The 25,284-nt window shown below is 40.4% G+C and overlaps 1 protein-coding gene across 5 annotated transcripts in view; it reads right to left on the bottom strand.

The window, feature by feature from the left end:
- rps6ka1 (ribosomal protein S6 kinase a, polypeptide 1) overlaps positions 1-25,284 on the bottom strand; it is a 43,901-nt gene that overhangs the window by 9,621 nt on the left and 8,996 nt on the right. Inside the window, exons 1-3 of one of the 5 annotated variants that reach the window (XM_040137304.1) lie at positions 3,483-3,650; positions 2,327-2,380; positions 895-999 (exon numbers count right to left, since the gene is read on the bottom strand). The exons of 1 other annotated variant lie outside the window; for it this stretch is intronic. In XM_040137304.1, the coding sequence (XP_039993238.1) occupies positions 895-999; positions 2,327-2,380; positions 3,483-3,524 (201 nt within the window). In that variant the 5' untranslated portion in view covers positions 3,525-3,650. Of the gene's footprint in view, positions 1-894; positions 1,430-2,326; positions 2,381-3,482; positions 3,651-25,284 lie in introns of those variants that run through there. 3 more of the 5 variants (XM_040137303.1, XM_040137300.1, XM_040137299.1) reach the window with 3 other exon arrangements.

Below are 25,284 nucleotides of genomic sequence, written 5' to 3'. Positions count from 1 at the left end.
GTTGATGCTCAGTGCAGTTGGCAATGGCAGCTTATAAAGCTCATTAAAGTAGAGTTGAAATTATTATATCAAAAAGTGTGAAATTGATTACACAATTAATCGAAAGAACGATTTGACGACTACCGTGATAGTCAGTAGTTGTATTTTTACCAAGTAAAAACACCACAAATGTGAAGCTTTGCTGTTCTTGCTTGCCATGTTTTTTTAATTTTAGTAATGAAACAATTATTTGATTAAATCAATTTGTTGATTGACATCTAGTTAGTTAAAAACTTATTTTCATGATTCATCATTTAAGTGATTTATCAAGCAAAAAGTGCCAACCATTCTCTGGTTCAAACTTTTGAAAATGTAACATTACGCTGCTTTTCTTAGTTTCATCATTGTAAATTGAGCCTCCTTGGATTTTGGACAAGCCCTTTAAAGAGGTCACCTTCAGCTCTAGGAAGTCGGGGAAGGATGAAAAAAAAGAGATGAAACAATGGATGAGATGAAGAAAGAATAACCCTCAGATTAGTCAATAATGACAATAATCGATCGATGCAGCCATAAAAAGGTAAGTCTGTAAATTGAAAGACTGATTAAACAGAGATGGCATGGTGAAGTTTCGACATTACCTCTTCAACACCCAACTACAAAGAACACTATTTGACAACAGGAAACCAGAGTTGGTTGAACATGCAGGTTTTCAGCTGCACCTTGTTTCTAAACAACCACAAATAACTGCAAGGACCATAGTAAAGTCTTGTCTGCAATATGCAATGTTAATAAATTCAATTTCCCTGCTTTTTCATTCACAAATGACAGTGCTTAAAAACATCAAGGGCCGGTAACAGCTCTACTGAGACTACCCAAAGTTTATCAAGATGCCAGTATGAGAAGGCGTCACTTTACCGTCCAGGGGTTCCTTGGTGGAGGTAAAGTGTCAGTGTTGCTGCCTGTCGCAGCTGGTGATCTGCAGCTGTTAAAGTGATCACGCCGCCCGGTCAAGGCTTTGTTCTTTCTGGACAGGTAGAGGGTCAGCAAGTTGAACAGGTTGAACTTTCTCTTGTCCTTCTCCATCTCAGCATTTCACAGGCTGTTTTATCATCCCATCCATGTTCATAACAAGGCAAACACCGTACTACACAAGCCACTTTAGACTCATTTGTGCGCTCATCATAGAATTCGTTCTGTGGACAGCAGGTAAATACGGAAAAATCTCTCAACCTCTGCCCTTTATCTATTCTCTCTGCTGGGGCCTCCTCTGTTTTTTTTTAATTAACTCTTCATCTTCATTTTCTCTTCCATTATCCCCGTTGTCATCTGTCTCCCTCTGTCTCTCTCTCTGTTGGTCTGATCAGCCTAGTGTGTCTTCAGTTGTGACTGCCTCTGAAGTGAACTGGAACCAAAGCATGCAGGAAGGAAGAGCTTGCTCGTATTCTCACAGTACTGCACCCAAAAAGTCCCACATACAAACACACACTTGCGGCTGAGAGAGAGAGAGAGAGAGAGAGAAAGAGAGAGAGAGAGAGAGAGAAAGGGAGGGAGAGGGAGTGTAGACTGAAACAACAAAAAACAAGAGAAAGGGTGGGGGAAATCGATTTTTTTCTGCTCCCAGGATTGAAAATAACAAAGCATAACACCTCATATATTTCTGTGCCATCAGGAACTGCCTTGATTCCAAAACCCAATTCTGTGCCACTTTCCTTTACCCACAATTACACAGAGTAAGAAGCTAGAGGAAGGGGGAGGCAGGGAAAGAGAGGATAAGGTATCCCCTCTCAGTGTCAACATGGTTGAGACGATTCAGGCGTCCCACCGCCTGCGGATGATAGAGATTTTCCTGTCTCTGACCAGGCATGTCCCTCTCTTCCCCCTCATGATAGTCTATTCCTGCCCATCCTGTCTCTTAAAATACCCCTCAGTGGCCCGAAAATGCCCTCTCACTCTGTTGCTCTTTACAGATATCTTTTTGACAAAACAGAATACGCCATAGCACACCCGTATAAATACAAAGCGCGAGTCAAGTTCTCTTGACCAAACAGTGGCATAATCCAGCTCTCAGCAGACATACTTTTCACCAGCATTTGATCAACTGCATTGTGGTCCGCGCTTGGGAAAAGTTGATTTTAGCATTTTTGCAATCGCTGAATTTAATTTCCAGGGATGACAATGAAAAACTGTTGTTTTAGTGGATAAAATGCCCGCATTTTAAGTGGATAAAATTCGGGCATGTTACTGTAAGCAACAGTGAGCTGGAGTCTCAGTCTCTTGCTTAGCGAGGGAGGAGCTGCAGATTGCCCTGATACAAGGTAGCGGTGCAGTACAAGTGGTCAGAGCTTACCTGGCATCTAATATTGGCAAAGTCCCTCTCTATCCAGGTAATATGAGACTCGTTCTAGGAGAGGAGGATGGTTGTGTTAGAATCGAGAAGTTAACAGTTACAGAGAACACATCTGGTTTTACATTAAGTAACAGAAAAGGTATCCTCCCTTATCTTTGCAGGTACACCTCTCAATCACTCACTCAGACTCACACACACACACACACACACACACACACACACACACACACACACACACACACACACACACACACACACACAAACTCAGAAGACGGTAGGAAGAGGATAGATTGCGATCACACAAGTTCTCACTTCCTCTTTTCTCAAACCGATGTCACTTCCTTCCTGCTCAATAACTCCAACATGGTAGCAGCAGGGAGGTGAGTTCCCCACCATAATTGCTGCTCAAGAATTGAATTTAAACTAAGATATCTGACTGATCACATATAAAAGGTACTGGCAACGTCTAGAAATTAGAGTATCCAGAAGTAAGTCTGTTTAATGGTGTCATTGAACATACTGCACATGGTCACTAGACTGTCAAACTAAAATTAGTCTCCATATTGTTATAGAATTTAATGGCCTAAGCAGTTTAGGATGGTTCGACTTAACAGTTTCAATTTTAGCGTTCTGATATGACTCCCTTGTGAAGCAATGCATGAGGTGAACACTAGGGTAGCGAATCAGGAGCATACTGAAACACAAAGTGTTTACTTCTATTAGCAGAAAATCAGCTGCACTTGTAGAATGAAAGGACATGAGTTTGAGTTTCAAAGTACCAGCAAAACTAACCATTTATGATTTAGGGCTAGAGAAGGTGGGAGATAGAAACATCTTCCTACGTTTTACTTCTCAGCTGAGAATAGGGCAGTTCAGCTTTGCATCCACCCTCACAGATGAAACCCCTGCCTCTCATGTCTCAGATCACAAGCACACATACACACACACACACACACACACTCACACAGCTACATGAAGCTTTGGCTAAGTCACCAATCCCAATCACATCAATCAAACCAGCACCACTGACACTCACAGCGCACACACACACACACACACACACACACACACACACACACACACACACACACACACACACACACACACACGCTCACTTCAGACAAAATTCGAAGTTAATGAAAAAGCAACCACTTGCCTCTCGTGTGTGGGCTTTGGTGCGGAATAAGAGCCTCCACATGTCTGTGTTCAGATATTTCCATGTCACTGATGCTGTCACTGGTGTCAGAGACTCTGTCACTCTCAGTGTCTTACAAATACATAGCCTCCGCGTCAGAATTAGGGAACACTTTCTGTATGCAATACCACAATGACACAGATAAATTCTGCATGGACACACATACACACCAGAACAGGAAGTGAAGTGAAACACTACATGGGGGGAAGGAAATGGTTCCAGAGTGGCAGGAAGTGACTCTTAGGAAGAGTTTTCTCATTGGGAAAAAGAAGCAGAGACAGGGAGTGGTACAGTGACCGAGGAAGAGAAGGAAAAGAAACTGTTGCACGAACACAAGAGTAGATTCCCGACAAGTCTGCAAGCCTGCAACCGCAGGAGGAAATTGGTTGCATTTTGATGTGTGCTTGTTAAGAATCTGAGAGATGCTTGAGAAAATGACAATCCTGCATGAAGTTTGCAATTTCCATTGGAATCTCATCTGGTAAAACACCAACCAAACCTTGAACTATTACTGTACGCTAATTCTTTTCATGGCAAGGTTCTTGAAAGTGCATTCTTTCACTATCAAATCAAGGCTAAAACAAACTAACAAAATGCATCTGTTGCATTTGGAGATTTTATTTGAGCCAGCGCTTGCACCCTTAGTAACTTGTGTCTTTCTGACAGATCGAAAGCAGATGTACCTTATGTCAGACAGTCATGGTGTAATGCTCTTTGGTAAACACAAGGGGTCAGTGTGAGTCTACGGCCAGGCTGGTGGGCGGGCGCTCCAGAGAGGAGTGTTATGAGATGGAGCTTAAGCCAAGTAAGGGCAGGTTCACATCGTTAGCTCGTGCCTCCGCCAAATCTCAGTGTTGGTTCTGACATCAATTACACTGAAGGAGACATAAAGTGGAACAGAGAGGGAGCGTGTGGGGGCGTTGCCGAGGCTGGCATGCTGCTACGAAAACTGTCCAATCACAGCAGTAAAGGTCAGACAGGTTTAAGACCTGCAACAGCTGTGCCTTGTCAAAGTAGAGATACACTAAAGCTCTAACCTGCTTGATAAGGTTTAGAGAATAGAGTCACAAGAAAAGAAGACTGGATGTGGTAAAGGAGAGATGAAGAAAAAACAGAGAAAGCACTGTCAAAATGGTGCATAAACTCAAGAAAAAAAGTTTAGTTGGACTGTGAGCGATCTGAAAAACACTAAACAGTACTTGTCCCGGCGTCTTCTACTCTAGCCTCTCCTCTTTCCTGGAAACTGCAGCCGCAGCACCTGCACGATTTCAAATGCATGACAGCTCTGACTGTTGGAACAGAGAGGAGGAGAAAGAGAGACAAAGTCCAGAGTGGGAGACAGCATACATGGCTAGTGTACATGGAGGGAGACAGAGCAGTCTAAACATCCATCCAGCCAACCATGATTCTGTCTCATTACTGTGAAAACAAATATCCAACACTAGACTTTTTTCTGCATGAGCATACACACGCACACGCTCACGCTCACGCACACCCTCACCCACATGCAGACGCACACACAGATGCACACGCACGCGCGCGCACACACGCACACGCACACACACAGAAGGCTAAAATACACCGCATAGATACTCTGCAGCACAACTCTGACTGTGACTAAGATTTTGTGATTATATAATTAGAGCGGAATAGAAAAAGAGACTCCTGAAAATATTTTAGGCAGTATGTCAAAAATAATCCCACTATGAAAATACGCATCATATTTTAGGTACCACTTTCTGATATAAACACCCTTTATAGAGCATTTGTAAGGTTTAACTACTAGCTTGATTAATAATTAATAAATCATTTATCATCATCCAATCTATCTGTAATTGGATCATTAATAAGTACATTTCTTTATGTTTGGTTGTGTTTCCCCCCCTGGAGTAATTTTATTTTTAGCTCTTTAGTTCATCTGAAAGACCACTGCCATGTTTGTTCATCTCCTGGAAAATCCTAACCAAAATCTATTTATTAACAAGTCTGTTATAGCTGCAGACCTGATCGATTGCATATAAACCAATGAAACCACCTGTTTAAGCCCTGTTCAGAGGTGGCCTCAGTATCCTGGTTGCCCAGGTCTTTTGGTTCAGAGTTGTGTCTAGTCTAGTTAGCATTTATAAGTGTTGACTTGAAAAAACAAAACACCCTCTAGAGAACATATTACATGTCCAATCATCTTAGTATGATAGGTTTCGAGAGAGAATAATGGTAGCAACTGCTAGCTTGAGTTGAGCGAAGCATGTCCACAGCTCTACAGTTTGTCTATGCATATATACTGATGTAGGAATTTCTAGTTAAGAGATAACTGAAGAGGTTTGTGTGTGTGTGTGTGTGTGTGTGTGTGTGTGTGTGTCTCTGTGCGCGAACGTCCAGGCAGGCAGGCACCCAAATCTGTCAGGTGAGAGATGGGGACAAACTCTGTCTTCTCTCCCCCTTCATCAACTCCGAGGGCATGGGCCCAAGAGTGCTGCTAAATGTTGGAGGGCACGGCTGACTCATTCACGCAGCTAGTTTCTTTCCCGTTCATTATCTTTTTTTTCCTGCGATGAATAGGCTGTTCCCGTGACACACGTTCTTTCCACTTTGCCCCAAAGTCCTCTCCATCTGCCCACCTTTTATCATTTCCCCTGTCCCATTCGTTCTCTCACTTTCTCTTTTTGCCCTTTTAGCGGCACCTGCTGTGACAGCCATTACAGGCGGGTACAAAGAAAAAAGGGGGTGGGGGGGGTCAATACAAACTTTGCCCTCTTTCATTAAAGAAGAGACAAAATTAGATTCAAGCTGGCAGAATAACCTAAAGGCTTACAAAGATCAGAGAACTAGCAGCACTGCGCATGCTGAAAGTCTTAATGTGATTATCTCTGTCTTTGTCAGTATGGCTGCTGTTATCACACAGAAAGATGGAGGACAAGATCATTTAGAAGAAAAAATTGGAAAAAAAGAAGAATTTTTAGGAGGCGGTGGCCTCTGACATCCATTACATGTGGCAGTATCTTTTTTTTCCCTACTCAGCACATTTCATTATAACACACATGAAAGAAGTGCAGACATAAAAAGAAAGACAGCCAAGTCATTAGGTTTGGTGATTGTTTGTGACTAGTCATAGCTTGTCTGTCACCGTTGAGAGGAAACATGTTTTGACCCTTTGACCCCCTTTGTGGAGGGCACTACTGGGGTAATACCCATCCTTTAGCAGGCAGTGCCGTCTGTTACATCCATGGCATCCACACACAACAAAATACGTATGGTTTTTAAACAGCCAGATTTATAATCAAAAACCAGTTACTGTACTTGTCAGAGAAACATAAAAAAAAAAAATACAACATACTACACTGACTCATATTGCAATACATTGCACCAAATGGCATCATCGACTCACAACAGCAAACTGCGTTGTTAGTCGACTCGCGAACAACGACTCTCGACTTGCAAAGGTACAGGTTTTATATCAAATGTCAAAGACAAGTGAAGTGAATGCAACAAGAAATGTACCTGAGGTAGCACAGCATTAGCACAGATGCTAGAGGAAAATCTGCGTTGGCATGTTTAATATTAATAGCACCGGCAACGATAGCATAGGATTATAAGCAGTGGCTGGATGGAGTAACAGAGAATAAAAGCGGGAGAGATAGATGAGACAGATGGAGAGAAGAACGAGTGGATGCTGATAATATACACAATTAGGTCAATGGAGTTAAAGCTAAACTGGCCAACTGCAGTGGAAATGTGTAGCACTCTACAGCACCATGCAAGGAATACAGAGCAACATTTGCATATTCAGAAGGGGAAATAAGCATTCAGCATGTCAGCTTTTTTTTTTTTTTTAAATTAAAGACAATTCCAATGCACCAATTCACATGAAACTTTGACCAGACATTGGTATTAACTCTAGAAATCCACACAGATAAAGAAACCATAACATTACAATCCATAAATAAAGTTATGTTTAATAAAGTGGAATCACACAGGAAAAAAGTCATGAACACACTAACTAAAATGTATTTAATACTTGGTGGAGAAGCCTTTGTTTGCAACAACAGCTTCAAGATGCTTCCTGTATGAATAAACTTAATTGCTCACAGTGCTCAGGTGGGATTTTGGTCAACTCTTCTAAAGAGACTGTCTTTAAGTCTTGAAGATTCCAGGGGCCCTCTTGTGAATCTTGATCTTCAGTTACTATCAAGAATGATTACGTTTATTAAACATAACTTTATTTATGGATTGAAATGTTATGGTTTCTTTATCCGTGTGAATTCCTGCAGTCAATACCAATGTCTGGTCAAAATTTCATGTGAATTGTTACATTGGAACAGTTTTTAAACCAAAAAAAACAAAAAAAACAAAAAAACGGTTGATGTGTTAAATACTTATTTCCCCCGCCGTACACACACACACACACACACACAGAGTACAACCCATAAACACACAAACAATAACATCCCCTGAGCTTTTCATCGCTCATCTCTTATTTCTGTGTAACCATTCCCACTCGTACTTCAAACCCCTTCACACCAGCCAGAGCGGTCGAAAATAGAAACTTCATATCTCAGTCACCATTCCTGCTTCCTCCCTCTCCTGGTTCTCCTCTTTCCTTAAATACCAGCCTGACCACTTGCCAAAAACACACTTTCAAAACACACATGGACACTGGTGTACGCATCCTTCCTGAACTTGTCCTAAACACTATTGATAAGCTTGTGCCTTGTTCCACAACATGTCTGACTGATCAGTTTAGTTCAAATCTTAAATTTATTGCAGATACATTATTGACAAGAAAATGTATGGACAATATTTAACCAGCCTGGGCAGACACACCCTCATTCTTCTCCAGTGAGGCCAGATAATTGCCAACTGACCTTCTGTGTGAAGTTACATGCAATGTTGTTGCAATGTCTCAATACATACAGTACTTTTAAAATTGTTCATTTATGGAGTCCATCAGCAACTGTGTACAGAAAAAGTTAAAAAAAAAAGTCTCCCTTTACTTTATTAAACAGCACACAATGGCTAGAAAGACAGAATCAAAATATTTTATTATAAACAAACTAAGTTTGAGGCTACGATCCAGCGTTACCACCTGTTTGCTGACTGTTTCAAAGAGCTGCCTGCTGCGTCTACACATAGAGTTGATGCGACTACTAAGAGTGGCCCAAAACATTAAATTAGCCTTAGATCCAAAACGTTTGCTGAGACAGGCAACCCCTTTCACACTATACATCATTATCCGACCTACTGTGGATATAAGTATATAAGTGGTATGATATAGGTACTGATTTGTAAAGCTTTAGAATACGTGATAAAATGCAGAAAGACAAAAGAAACAAAAGCTGGCAAAGAGTTAAGAAAAAAAGGGAGTGAATGATGGCTCCTTAGCCACTTGTCAAATCAGCTGGAAATGTGACAGATGGGGCAGGCACAGCCAAAATTTACCAGCATTTGGTTGGTGGCTGGTGGTTCGGAGCCCTGCCTCTGGTCATGTCAGACTGCGTTAAGTTGAATGAAAGTATGAATGAAATCCCTTCTGAAGCCCATTTTTCTATTAGAGTTGTATATCCTTACACTCAAAACACAGCCAAGATGAGTGAGTAAAAAAAAAAAAAAAAAAAAAGTAAATTCATTGTTAGAAGTTGAAAATTAGGAGTCAGTTCTGCAATGAAACCCTGAAGAAAGATAGTCTGGGAGGTGACTGCTGTGTGACTCCATCCAGGGGTGGTCAACAGATATGTGGTTCTATCAACTCATTCGGAAGTAGATGAACTACAATATACAATATATTGCTGTCAATGGTTAGCATTTCCTGTTCTGCATATGACACTGCTGCCATGGCAACCAAGGTCAAAGTTCACATGCTCCTGGGTGCAACACTTAAAACTGCTGAGGAAAGACAAACAGATGAGAGAGAGAGAGAAAAAAAAAAAAAAGAGCCAAACCACATAAATGCAAGACATTTACTTGAAAAGATAAACAATCAAATGGAAACATAAAGAAGGATAAAGCAGAAGTTTTATTAAATCAAGAGCGAAAGAAAGAAAGGGCAGAGATGAGAGAATAATCACCATCAGGATCCATATTAATGAGAACTATAAAGGATGAGGGGAACTGGTCGGAACGTTTCCCTTAAATCGATCCTGAGAGGGAGAGGCGTGAAACTATGGCAACGTGTTTTCCCTTCTCTCCATCTCCCAGCATCCAGCAAGACCCCACACACACACACATACACACACACCATTTTTTAAATGATAGTTGCAGGTAACAATTACAGACCTCCATCTTCATAGAGCACTTTTGTGCCTTCACACTCTACTTCAATATGCAGTTTGATGCCAGAATCCTCCTCCCCACACCATCCATGCTGCATGAGAAGGAATTTATCTACATTTATTCTGTAAGGTAATACATTATGATGGCCTTTAAAGGCTGGCGGTGTAGCTTGTGACTAATGCCAGAGACCTTTCATAACGCACAGACTTATCTTTAAGACAACGCAAACATACATTAGATGATTAATGGGGCCGACTCTGTCAGAGTAGCCCCGTGTATGTGTTGCCATAAACCTCTCGGCGACACAAGTCACAATAAAGGCTTAGTGACGCCGAGGAAACAGTAACCATGACAACTAGGTCCACAGCAGCCATGAATGGATGGAGGAGGGGATGAAGTGAATAGGTGGATGGATCACGAGTTTGAGGGGCATGTGGTTCAAGTCTACTAGTCTCTTCTGGGATGATGCAATCCTCTGATATTTTGGACTTAACATGCTCTGTGCCTACACACAGTCCTGCTGTATCCATTCACAAATACCCTTTAAGTTGTGTCCTAAGATTTTTTTCATTCATATTATCAACATCAGCCTGGCCTCATGACCTCATATAATATTATATGGTTCAGTGAGATCATTCATTAAAGGAAATTCTGGTTTCATACAGCTTAAGAGTTTTCATAGTTTGGGCATAGTTTCACACACAATTTATGATTTGGTGAAAAAATATGATCTGTATTGTTAATGAAATCAGTTAATTCTGTCCATGCTGCATCCTCTCTCATCACCCTGTTACTACTTAAACAATTTTGATTTTTAGCTCCAGTAGGTCATCAGTGCCCAAGGTAGTTTGTCCATCGTCCCCCAAGTAGCCACTCAGTCTGCATTTGCTGTGTTTCTAATACTGTTTCAACAAGCTAGCTACTGTAAAATACGGCCATATAAACAGATCTTGCAATTTTGTTGAGTACAATGGTATCATAATCAATAGAAATTATGGCCAAAACTATAAATATGCAACTTCAATAAACTTAGATAAAACCTGAATCTTCCTTAAATTATTGCTCGTAGCACAACTAATCCTTGGGGATGATCTTAAAAACTCAAGAGGGAGGAATAAAGGTTATATTGTGTACAAAAGAATCCAAAGATTTAGAGCCCCCTTCTAGCACAGAGGCAGGCTGGGTAATTGGGCTGTAAACCATCTCCCAGCATGTGCCTGTGTGTGATACTGCACCCACCAGCACCCCAAGCCAACTAAACTGCTGCTGCCATTAACACCAGTTTCTGCTGATGATAAACTCAGATAAAGGATACTCGCTTGACAGAACCTTCAATTAGATGCTACCAACCCCCCACCCAACACAACACACACACACACACACACAAACACCACTAACGATCACTGATTTACTTTCTCCAGGCACTACTGCACATGCACACATACACACAGTAAAAGGCACACACACTGCACACCCCTGCTGGGCCTGCAGAGGCAATCACAACACGGTCTGTTAGCAAAGAGTAAGGAGCCATTTTAATTTGTGTTAATTCTGGAAAGGCTCAATTAACTTGCTGCATAAACACAACTCTATGACTGACACTTGATAAGGTGTAAATGATGGTAAGATTAGGAAATAGATTTTTTTTTTTTTTTTTTTATTGTACTCAGAAGCATGTGCACGTGCATGCGTGCATGTGTGTGTGTGTGTGTGTGTGTGTGTGTGTGTGTGTGTGTGTGTGTGTGTGTGTGCGTGTCAGAGCAAAGTCTGTCCGGCTTACGTAATGAAGCTGATTTTCCATTCCACACTCTTGTTAACTAACTTGCCGTGTAGGAACAGGAACACAGAGTGGTTTATACATAACAGATGAACCAAACATGACTATGACTATTCAACGAAAAAAAAAAAAAACGATTGATTTGCTGAATACTATTCAATTCAATCCGATATCACAATGTCAAACATCCATTCTGCAAGACTTTGTATGACCTTGCTGGAAAAGTTAGCATTCAGAACATGACAAAAAGCATTCAGTCGGAGTTGATTTGAGGCTGCCCTCACCTTTGAGTGACTAACCTCACAGAGAAGAAGAGAAGTTTGGCTCAGAAACTTTGAGAGAACGAAACCCAGCAGGACAAAAATTTGCTTGCCGGACAGTCAAGGACACCTGCTTAACTAAGAGTCGAATAGCCGGACTTTATCTGGACTACAACACATGATGCTGAATTAGGCTTTAAGGAGGAGTGCTCAGGAGTAGTTATGGAAGATAGGGGGTTGAGGAAGAGAAGAGGAGGATGCTGTACCGGAATGTACAGAGTAGAATGAGAGGAGCAGTGAGAGGGAGAGCATGAAAGAGGGCAACTTCAAGCCTCAGTGCTTTTTCTCATTTAGGAGGTCTGCGTGTGTGTGTGTCAATGTGAATTATGTGTGTGCGTCATCAGGGTTCCCTCCCTGTCGTCATCTAAAGTGCCGCTGGAACACCAGAGTCCACTCAATGCGCCACTTTGACAGAACCCAGAGGCTGTTTCCACTTGTTGTTATTGCCGTGATTTTTATCATCTGATCAAACAAGAATTAAATGCAATAACTGGCTGGTCTGGTTGTTCCTTGTCAGCCTTCTCACAAAAATAATCAAATGAGCCAGATCTCGCTGCCTTTGAAACTGACACATTCAGTCCCATTATCATGTGTGATGTAAGGAGACGGAGAGGCAGAGAGGCGGAAAATATCGCCAAAACACACAGACTGAGAGAGTACTGGAAATCAACTGACTCAAGCAGTTAATAAAACATGAAAATATCTGCTATTGAGAGGCACCAATGATGTGTTTTACGCTCCTTGTTTCATCTAATGACTAATAAAAAAAGGCATCTAAATCATAAAGAACAGGAGAACTAATCTGCTAAAATGATTATAAATGGTAAAACAACAAAACCCTGTATTTCTAGAACATACAGTACAGTTTAAGTGTTATAAATGACTACATTTTCGCAATACTCATGCACAGTGAAAACCTGCCTGTATTCAAAAAGTTATTTTTACACTGTACCGACAAACATGCATATATGAGGAAACATATCTTTAATGCTTAAGTGCTTTAACTGTTTATGGACACACATATTCTACATTAGCAACACATACGCTTAAAACTGAGAACTAACAGAAAAGGTTTAAACATCTAGGTTTCTATAAAAAGGGTACTCACCTATTTTCAGGAAACAAGCAACAATTATAATCTGATAATCATGTAGCCACTGAGTCAGATTTCAGACCACATGAGTGGAACCATAATACTCACCTGTAGGGAAAGTCAAATGGTCGGATACAGTACCGACGATGCATGTTTGAACCAAGGCAACATAGAGTACTATACTGAAATCTGTATTATAGCTCCTGAGTATAGAATTTGAAAATTTCCAACTGTGGTGCCCCCTGGTGGTAGTATCAAAAACACACTGTGGGAGACAGAAATACAAGTCGCTGCACATTAATGGGCTGAAAGTCATTGTAGAGTTCACCAGTTTTCACTGGGACTATTTTGTTTCATTCTACAAAACAGAAACTTAGAACTTGACAGGTAATTGTGTCAATTGGCCTTAAAAAGAAGGAGTATTTCATGTGTATTGCTGCCCAAATATACAATCCTGTCTATACGAGATGGCCTGAGAGTGATAAAGTAAACTGGATGAGATATTGGGTAATTCTTTTCCCCATTGTGCTGTATGTTAGGTCTTAATATGTATACAGTACAAAACCAACACCTGCAACCAAGCTATTAAGACTTATATTATATAACTGTGCAAAATCACTGAGTAATAAAAAATTGGCTGCTTAGAGCTGTTCAAGGACCCTGCTAATGCAGGATAACAGTGAGCACAAGTCTTCAGGGACCGTGTTGATTTTCTGGTCTAAAACAGGAGCAGAAGCGAACACAGTATTCGATGCCTGTGAGGTTTCCCAATCTCAATGCAATCTCCGTCCTAAAAGCTGTTTAAAAGCACCAACATAAATTGTTTTGTCAAAAGGTTACCATCTAACAATCTCACCCCATTCCAGAGCTAAAAAAAATACAAATACTCTTGAGTTCCCTCTTCTTCGACAAACCTAAGGATGTCCTCTCTTGCACACTTCACCTTTTTTAATCCAGCCTGACATGGCCCCAGAACTCCTGTGACTTCAAGTGACATCAGAGTCTATCAGCCAGTGGTCTTTCCAGCACCTTTTGTTACAACGAGGCCGACTTCCCAGGCTATTGGAAACAAAGAGGAAAAGGATGGAGAGAGAGAGAGGCTCCACCGTCGTCTTTTTTAGGCCCAATCTCATTTTGAGGTTCTTAATGTGTTATTCTTACTGGTCTAACTGCTAAATAATAATTATTATTATAATTACTTCTATTATTTCCACAGGTAGATGATGGACCACCATTGTGAGATGTCTTGACATCCATTTGTGATTAAATGCTGGCGTGGGCACCAGGTTTATGCACATATACAGTTTTACAGTGGAAGTGGAACACAGCAGAAGCCCCATGTGAGCAGTGTTTTCTTTACAACTACTTTAATCTCTAAATATTATTTTATGGAAGCATAATCCTCTGAGATTTCATCAAAAATAACAGGCTTTTTGCTTAATCTGAATATAATATTTTCATTATGAAAACGACCACTGCCTTGAATAATCCTTAAAAGTTTTAGAACAACAACATAGAGGATTTGGGTAACTGACAGATTGTGTTTCAGATAAAAAGAAAAGCCTGTGTGTGCATTAGGATATGCATGAGCAAATAAACACATCTGTTTTTCCAAAGGAGCTGCTCGAGTCAGATTTTGTGCTACCACCCTGCAAATATGGCACCTGGCATACAAGCCCTTGGGTGTATCTTTGATGAACAGCTCTCTGCTCATTACTGTGTTGGCTAACTAGCAGCTAATCACACACCCAGGAAATGAAAGGAGGTGCTGAGGTTTGAAGGGTAATAAATTATGTTACTAAAGGAGGAAAAAGAGGCAAGGAAAAAGAAAAATGATGAACAGTCCAACAGAAACAAACACAAAGAATCAAATATTCTTGCCTCAGAGGCAGACCAGCAAACGCTGCCCACTTTCTATGTCTGCGCTATATCTGGGCCCTATGCGCGCGTGTGTGTGTCTGTGTATGTTTCTGTGTGTGTGTGTGTGTCTGCGTGGCTGCAGGCTGCCTCCAAGGTGTCCTGTCACAAAGTGGGATCCAAGACAATGCTCTCAAACTGCGGAATAATGTAATGACAGAGCTGTTGAAAAAACAATGCTATAAAAACACACGCCCTCCCGCTCACATCCTGCTTACTGTTCTTACTTGTTGTCATGGTGTGTGTGTGTTTACGCATGTGTTTGCATGCTAGAGCCACATCTGTGATGGGCACAACCAATGTCACCTCTGAGCCTGTGCCACAGTGCTGCCATCAGCAATTCCCCCTATTCAAATTTAAAAGTTGACATTTTTGTTTCCCTTACTGCTGCACCCCGTTCAATCAAAGTCAGATTTTTTGGCCGATTTACATGTGTGCACAAAACACACACACACACACACACACATACACACACGCACGCACAGACGCACGCACGCAGAAACACCCACAAAATAGATTTACAGAGTTCAAAAGCTAAGATTAAACGGAGAGACAGCTGCAGTATTTTTGGACTTTATTTGACAAGAGGAACCGCAAACTGAGGACATAATATATTCAAATCCATGTTTTGTTTTGTTTTTTAACAAGTTCAACTGAGTTCAGGACAGGAAACATCCAACGCGCGTCCAGAGACACATGTAGACAATGCCACAGACAGACTCAAAACACACCAACAGCATGTGCGCAGACTTCACAATATTACATTAAACTCTTGTTATGCTACATCCTGAGGACAAAAGTCATATAAATCAGTCACAAACAGCTCTATTCACTTTACTTCCAACCCAATTCCTCTGTTAATAGCCCCTCCCTCTAACCCTGCAGTGGAATGTGAAGTGTTTAGCTCAGTGAAGCTCCAAGGCGTGTCCAAACCTTGTTAACACAGGCCTCTGCTCACTGGAGATCACAGCCAAGCAGATGCCGGCAGAATGCATTACTCCACTGGCAAGATTTCACATGCTGTTGTAAGATGGTGGTCAGGTTTTTCTAAAATATGCCTGACACTTTCCAGCTCTCAAAATGTTTGATGATCCTGTGCAGAGCAGGAAAAACACATCAGGACACAGGATCAAGCGGAAAGTACAGATCTATAGCTGTCCTCCGTCTTTATTGTCATTCCTTCCATAAAGTTTAATTGTGTTTATTTAACCTTTATTAAGCTCGAGAAGGCCCACTGTCCTTTTCCAGTAATATCCTGTTGCACAGCCATCTAGGTACACACATTCACACCTTGTGCAGAACCAAATCTTTTATTCCTGATCACATGCTGGACAGCTGAGCACATGGGTGTTTGAGGGTTTTGGGGAAACAGCACAGGAAAAGATGTCAAGCAGTGGGAGAGAGATTATGTCAAAGTTGCAGTTCAGATATTGTTACTCTGGGCTCAGATTCAAATATTTTCAAGTAAACTGATTCAGGATCACAGGTTTGGTGATATGATCACCATAGTATTTGCAAATAATTCTTGGCTCTCCCTGGAGCTTGGCAAACAGGAGCAGCAGATGGTTGAGGAATACTACCATATTGAGATGGTGTCAGGTTATTTATGAAACACAAGATAACTGATGCATGTGTCCCATGTTGCAATCTTCAGCTCACTGGCAGTATCTTCACATAAATCCTACTGTTAGTCAGCAAAACCCAAAGGGGAAAGTAAGCGGAGTGGTTTAAAATGATAGGATGCATCTCATCAAGAGGTAAAACGCAAATGACCCTTGCAGGGATGCGAGCCAAGAGAAAAGGAGACAGCTAAAATAGGAAGAGAGAAATAGAAGGAGAGACAAGCACCTGAGAAGGTAGAAAAGACATGATTTTGCCTTTCCCCCCTGAGGAGGGTTCAGTGAATTTACCAGGTTGAAAGCCCTCAGAGGAGCAATACTTGCGGTCTACAACGTCTACTAAGGAGAGTGCTCCCTGAAAGATTGGAGCAGGCAAGCGAGACGATAGACCTGCATGAGGAGACTTCCCTTAAAGAAACAGATATACTTGTTTGCTTTCTTGCTGAGGATCAGATGACAGAACTGATACCGCTCTTCTATATTTCCAGTAAATATGAAGCTACAGCCAGAGGAAAGCTTTGTCATGTTGTTGTTGTCATTTGCTGTCAAAGGAAAGAGACTAATATGGGTTTTCTTCTCCTTCTCTCTCTTTTGTGCCCCGTTCTTTTTCATTTTTCCCCCTTTTCCTGTCTTCCCCAGCCTTTCTCCACTCTTGTTTATATAATACTGTCTCCAACATCCAGACAATGTTCTACTGTCTTAATTATTCTATTACTATGTATCTTAACTATTCATGAAGAGGCAGGGATTTGCACTCCGTTTACTCACACATAAATCCAAGTGTATACACATCTACACACTGGATGTTCTTACAGCAGCTGCTATGATATACACACATCAAAGATATGCAGGGCTTATTCCTCACCAATGTGACTTCTGGAGCATCATCACCAAGTTCATCTTAAAATAGGATAGTAAATCACATGCGCCACAATGACCATGAAAATTAGTGCTGGATACACAACCCCTCACTGCAGGAAACAGATTGTATACCAGTATCTTAGGTCATTTGGACTATCTTCTGTATATAATCTCAACTCCATGCAGGATTTAAGATTATAAATGGACTGATTCTCAAGGAATTGGAGATGAGAGTTTAATTTGTCTACCTCTGTGGAATATGTATGTTTGTGTATTGAAGAGTGTCTGCGTTTGGGGGGCGTGAAGTGGGCAACACCACATAAATGAGGTGAGATTTCCAGTTTGAACGAGAGAGCAGTTGCCACGCCTACAACATGCATGTGCAAACAGAGAGGCTTATGGTTACGCAAACACACAGCGCAGAGTTACGCAGCCTTGACTTTCCCATTTCCTGACTCGCCAGCCCTGCAGCGCTCCATGGTAGCCCAGAGGTCAAACAGCTCATCATGTAAGCTGCAATCCCAGCCGACATGCTACTGCCACTGGTAAATATTTAATCAGTCCTGGAAACACTCAAGACCAAGGCTGCACTGATCCCTCCTTGTGATTAACACACACATGAACGAAAAGGCAAAGATGCACTGCGTGTTCAAGTCTGCGGTTAGTGATCTGAGGATAAAGACAGATTAGCCAGAGGAACGTCGGATCACTCTTCAGAGAGAACCTCACGAGTGTGTGCGCATCTGCTTCACACACATCATTCCCAAGAGACCATTAATGCGTGTCTGAAGTGCTGACTTATTCTGCCACTTCCTCCTTTTTGGCATCCTGCATGCTGAGTCTTTCTTCAGTCACAAAGCTCTGAACTCTGTGACTGCGTCTGTGTCCACAACTGACTGACTGAAGGGACAACTATGCCGGGGCGGCCTAGCGTTTCCCCCTCCTCCCCACTTTTCTCTCTGTACTCTACTTCTGCAGTCCTTCTATGCTGTTTGCTCCTTCCGCCATTCCCCGTCCACAATTCCCTCGCTCCTGTCTCTGCTCCGCTGTGCCATTTTGTCACTTGGCCAGTGAGGCACAAATACCACTCGCTCAGCCCCCAGTTGCAGTAAAGAGCCATTATCTACATTAGGGACAACAGAAAAATGTCACTGACACCACTGGAAAAGATATTACTTCTATCTGCTTTCTGCCCTCATGCTAGGTAGGTGAGAGTTCATACTGGAATGGGAATCACGCCAACCAAAATAAAAGGTCAATGCATACAATGTTATTGACCACATACTGTGTGGTTCTCGACATGATTCAGTGAACGTTGCATATATGAGCATTTCAAGTGACAAACAGCCCAAGATTTTTTGAGTGTGAAACATTCACCTTGTGTATTTGACAGAACAAATGTGAGCATTTGCTGCTTTTCTTTCTTATTTATCAACTAAATGATAAATAAGAAAGCGTCACTTGCATGAAAAGTGAAATTAAATTCACCTCACGTAGACTTGAAAGGTAACTGTAAGAAGTGTATAGTATCCTTTTTAATAAATAGTTAGAGTTTTACAGTTTTGTAGTTTTTCCAGAAGAAAGAAATGTCAAAATGTCCAAAGAAACTTTTCAAACCAATCCACATCATCCATCCGTATGCTCAGTTTGTTCCAAACAGTAAAATGTTAAAATAGTGAAAACGCCATTCAAGTTTCCCAGAGCCCAAGGTGACGTCTCAAATACCATGTTTTGTCCAACCAGCAATCCACATTTGACAAGCTGGAACCAAAGCATGTTTGGCATTCTTGCTTAATAAATGATTTAAAGGATCACTAACATTGTTGTTGATTAATCTTCTGTCAACTGACTAACCAAGCACGGGTCATATTTTTTGCCAAAACATGACTCATGAATGTTATGATTTGGTGTGTGTGTTTTTAGTTTTTCTCCCATTGTCATTTAGCTAATAATGACACACCACACAATGGTTCTAGCGGTTGCCTTGTGTTCACCCTTCACTTCTTTAATAACTATGAGCGCTATGTGCTCAGAATGTGTCCTTCATTTGCAGGAACATAGAAAATCCTAAATTATCCATTTATAACCCTGCCTTCTTTTGCTGGGCTGGCTGCCAGTTGATTTGATGCGAATCCATGACAACCAAGATATAATAATAAGTAAAAATCTATAATATGTAACAATCTGTGGTAATGAAGCACATGGCCTGTAAGGTTTGTCCTAACTGCTTTAATGGGGGGGGGGGGGGGGGGGGTCCATTGTTAGTGAGGTCCAACTAATTCTGCATCTTTATGGGTTAATTTTTATACTTATTGGGTTAGATATAAAAATTAAAATATCATTTGAATCCTTACTACGACCGGTCAGGAACTTATAAAAGTGTTTGCCAACTTTTGATCATCATATTTTTAAGGTTTAGGAAACTTAAGAGTCCTACATGGACACACAGTCTTTGGCCAAAGTCTCAACAGTTTTAGTTTTTTCATGTTTTGTCTCACTGGTTTGAAGTGGAAGGGGATCAGCTAGACAAAGGGGGATGTCTCATATGTCCCTGCACTGCCAGGATTTAACAACATTTAAATTAAAATCTGATGACAGTTAGTGGGTTGTTTGCTTATATTGCCAGACTGTTGTCAATCAAATCAGATTGAACCACACCCACACAGCCCTAATAATGCAGATTAACTGGGTTTCTGAAGGTTAAACTTTTAATATATAGTTACTGAGGTTTTTTGTCTCTAAATCTTACCTTTAGTGGTTTTTCATTTAGTCATGAATAATTAATGTCATAGAGAACTTTATAGGCAAGTTTTCATGAGCTTTAATGCACAAGTTGCCGTATTTTTATATTTATATTATATATAATATATATCTATCTATCTCATATCTCTCTCTCTCTCTCTCTCTCTATATATATATCTATATATATATCTATATCTATATCTATATCTATATATCTAAATATATATATATATCTATATATATATATATATATATATATATATATATATATATATATATATATATATATATATATATATATATATATATATATCTATATATATACATACATATCTATCTATATATATATATATATATATATATATATATATATATATATATATATATATATATATATATATATATATATATATATATATATATATATATATATATATATATATATATATATATATATATATATATATATATATATATATATATATTTCAGTAATGTAAACCTTATGTCTAGAATGACTGTGCACAGGTTTTGCTTCTGGTTGTCTCTGTCACACAAATAAACAAACAAGTATACATAATATGATTTCACTTAAAACCAGTGACTCAGCTTCACTAATGAAGCAAAACCAGTGACTCAGCTTCACTAATGAAGCAAAACACAATTAATGAGACCACTACTGTTACTTTGTTTAGACTGTCCATTAGTAGGACATACTAATGTATTTGGTTGGGTAGATTACAATAAGATGAATAATTTACCTCCTGAAATTCTGACCAGATCTGTAGTGTGTCTGTCATGCCAGATCAGAGATGCTGCAAATGTCGAATGGCTAAAAATGATCTCGTTTTTGACATTGTAGTAAAAAGTTTTGCTGGTTGCTCCCTTTTATCAGCTGTGTCAATGTAAATTATGCGCTTCTTTGAATGAGCACACTATAATGAAGGTGTAGATGATGTATGATATATATACTGTACAATGAAGCCATTACTTTTTAATCTTCTCATAAATAGTGGGATACTTAACCTCACAAACTCTGAAAATCCTGGTTCGCTTTTGTTCAGGTTTGGCTGTTCGCCTTCACTCTTGGTACTTCACTTTTCTGTGTTGTTGACTGTAGGGCTGTAGTCTCCTGGTCGACTGGTCGGTCAATTTTCTCAACCTTATGGAGACCTCTAGGTCTAACGTATTTAATGTTTACTGATCATTTACTCTCAGTCGGCTCCAAACTAACTGACACCATGTCAAAGAAGTCGCCGGCGTGGGTGCATTTTGTTTAAACGGATGACCAAGAATTCGAGTGTAAACTTAGCAAACAGCAGTTTGCATATCACAGCTCAACAACCAACATGGCATACCATCTAAAAAACGGTAGGCTAACTTGTCAGCATTAAGATGCTCCATCAGCTTTCGTGTTTAATGCTTGAAGCTTCGAGTGTGAACATATCAGAATTGGCATATTTCGAGATTATCCCTCAAATACTAGCTTTTAATGTGTATTTATAATTAGTTAAGGCTAATAGGGCTACCAGGTAGAGAGAAATCAGTGAACTGTGGCTGATTTAGTTAATCTAGAGATAACTTGCAGATTTTTTCACCCCGCTACCAATCGATTTGTTGAAGAGTAGACAGATTTAAGTAGACTAAGATTTTCTTTGGTTAACTACAGCAACAGTTGACTGATAGTCAGTTGTTACTTCACGTTTAAAATACTTTTCTCTTAAGTTCTGGTAGATAAAATCAATGACACATTGTCATTGCCCAAGGCAGAAGGTTTAAGTGATTAGGGCTGCAATTATGAATTATTTTCATCATTGATTAATTTGGCGATTATCTTCTCAATTAATCCACTAAGCATTCAGCCAACAAAATTGTTAAAAGAGGTCCAAAAATGGCTGCCATCTTGCTTCATGCCCTTTAGACCTTATGTAAAGTCACTGTTGCCTGGCTAATTAATTTTCACTTCCATTTCTCAGACCTGTTTCAGACAGCTAACCTCTCACCACATACAGTAATACCGTGAGTTTTTCCAAATCACCTTATTCTAGCACATCTTTCTTTGAAACTGAGGCTGTCACTCATTGTTTCAGCTTTTTCAACAAATCGTCCTACCAGGTATCCTCAAGGGCAATGAAGCTGATATGATTTGATGCTAGAAATAGGCCAATTTCCACTCTTGTGTGGGAGCAGAACATTGTGAGCCTGGTTTTGTGCCAGGGGAGTAAATTGCTGGGTAATATAATCCCCCTGTGACGAGACGGCTCAGTTGAGTACCCTCTCAGGTGACTGTGCTCTGCTGTCTGATCATCCCATCAATATACCTAACCAGAGGCCATTTGTTGGTAACAGCTACCTTACTTTCACAACAGAATCTTATCTCTTTTAAACTGCATGGAGATGATGACTGGGAAAAAGCCAGACAGAGAAATGTACACTAAAAAAATAACTTAACAGTAATTTGTTACTGTCTTTTTACTTCTGTTTTATTACATTGTAAATTAATATCTTTGGATTTTGAACTGTTTTTGAAGACTAAATTATGCTGTGCTCTCTGAACTCATGACAGACTAAAGCATTTTTTCCCAAACCTTGTTATCCTTTAATTTGAAACACTAACTCAATTTCAACCCTTCATGAAATGTTTCATGTCTGTAAGCTGTGAGCAGTTCAAATGACGTGGTTTTTTTCCTTCTCGGTTTGTGTTATCTGAATCATTTTCCGATGCCTTAAGAGGTTAAAATATATAGTATTTCACAAGCAAGAGGCAACGATGAGAGAAATGTCTGAAAAAATAAACTGTTTTGTTTATCAAAATTTAGTTTCTTATTTCCTACCTCATCTTGTAACCCCTTAATTGTAGGATCAATTGTAGTCATCCGAAGAAAAAAAATGCAATTTAGTTGCAGCCCTAGTCAGTATTATAAAACTCTATTTCTACCTCACTTCATTCTATTTTTATGTGTTCTCTCCTGAGACGAACGACACAAAAGGCTTTAAAACGGTGTCACTGGGTTAAGACCCTGTGAAGAGTAGCCTGTCAGGGTGCCTTACCTGCTGCGGTCAACTTACTATCAGGTTAATGGCTCAGAAAAAGCATGGGATGGACAAACGGTTGTGTATTCACCAAGTTTTATACAGTACGAAGAGCCGGAGAGAGAAATGTAATGAGACAGTGGATGGCTCATTAGTGCTGTGGATGTTTGTTGAGGACTGAAATAACCTCACCGCCCCCACACACACACAGACACACACACACACACACACACACACACACACACACAGACACACACACACACACACACACACAGACACACACACACACCTTGCTGAGGACTATCACTTTACCTTTTAAAGCCTATTTCAGGTTTTAACATTAGCATCAGCCAGCAAGGGCGGGTACTCTCTACCTCTCCTTGTCCCAATTGTTCGATTTATCCCCTGCCCCTCTCTCACCCTCTGTTACTCTCATTAGGTCTGCTGGAGCCAGGTAACTCCCATGGCTAGAGTAGATAACAGCAGCCATTATCAGATTCCCCGCATTTAAACAGCAGCTCGGCAGCAATGGCTGTACCGCCGGGTTACGACTGCCCTGCCTGCAAGGTGCCAGAACGGTCTAGGGACAGTCTACCCCCATCCGGGACCACAACCAGGATCTCAGAGTGAGATATATTTTTTAAGAGGTTATTTAAAGACTGCTGACTTATACCCAAAATCCATTATTATATTATGCTATCTCATGTCAACACGAGCTACCACTTCTGTAGAGTCCCAGACACACCAGCCTGGTTGGAGGCCATCTCATTTAACAAGATTACATACATGATCAGATTACTGAAATACTCCCCAATCAATTAGCACAACATGTAATTTACATAATCACAACGCTGCCCAGGCCTGAGCCATAATGAAATATTATCGAATTTCAGCCAAGTCACATTCTGATGATATGATTAGGGATTCACCAGTCACCAACAGGCAGGATTGGTATCAGTGCTGGTACTGACCCCATTATAAGGATCGGGTATCTGCCAAGATGCGACCGATCCAGTTTCTTTTTTTAATGTCAGTATAAAGCTCAGTGTTGCTGTTATCTGCTGCATTTATTCTGACACAAAAGGTGGCTAACTTTGTTTTTAGTGCCTCAGCAATCGCTGGCCTCATGTTACTCGACATAAAAATGATTCCACACAATGTGCAGTACCTCCAAATTTCGGGAAAACTGAGCAATGGTATTGAATTTGTACTCTGCATCAGCAGATGACCAGAGTCAAGGTATCAAAATCAGTATCAAGAGAAAAAAAAGTTGTCCAACATTCTGAGCAATTTGTAACAATTTTTTGGTTCTTCTTTTATACGGGAATTTACATACGTTTGCCATATCATGTATAATATTGTGATAATGATTTAAAGACACCGCCCATTTTCCTAATATTATTATTAAAATCTGTTGTTTTTTTTTAATTCTGAAAATGTGCTTTCTTAACTACTGTCCAAGATAAAAAGCATGTCTTTTTTCTTGCCATTAAACGTTACTGGCTTTGACCAGCGCAGTGTACGGACTCCTTCGACTGAAAACCTTCTTCTTTCTCATCCAGCAAACTCAGCTCTCCCCAAGTCACAGCACATTGTTCTGAACTGAGAGAAAAGAATGACATGCTCTTCAGAGCCTCTTCCCCTTGAGAGCAAGGACAGAAATAAAAAAAAAAAAAAAAAAAGAGCCTAAGCAGAGAAGGAACATTTCCTTGTCCACATGGCCAGAGAGGAAAGAGGATCATGTTTCAGGGCTGGACAATGAAGGACAATAAAGAGGCCAGACAGGAGGCAGGAAAGGGCTGACTCAATGATTCTCAGTGAGTGCGTGTTTCTGTATGTGCATGTTTGTGTGTATTTGTCTCTGTATGAAGTGTTAACATGTTAGCAGGACAGATGAGGACAAGCAGCATGTGTAACACTATGGCCCTATAATATTGACCCAGACACATCACTTCACGCGGTTGCCCGGAAAATTGCTCCATCAGTCTCACTCAGACGGTATGCCCTCTGAGCGCTGTCGATGCAACTGCTAAATGAATAAATCAACGCACAGTCACACATTTGGGAGCATGGACATGAGAGTCCATGATGGCTTTCTTTTCCTCCTCTGGTAGAGATGGGAATGGTTTCACACAA

The sequence above is a fragment of the Xiphias gladius genome, chromosome 10 (genome assembly GCF_016859285.1).
Source record: "Xiphias gladius isolate SHS-SW01 ecotype Sanya breed wild chromosome 10, ASM1685928v1, whole genome shotgun sequence".
In the NCBI taxonomy this organism is placed as follows: domain Eukaryota; kingdom Metazoa; phylum Chordata; class Actinopteri; order Istiophoriformes; family Xiphiidae; genus Xiphias; species Xiphias gladius.
Note: the sequence above shows the minus strand (reverse complement) of the source record. Positions and strands in the feature narration are given on the sequence as shown.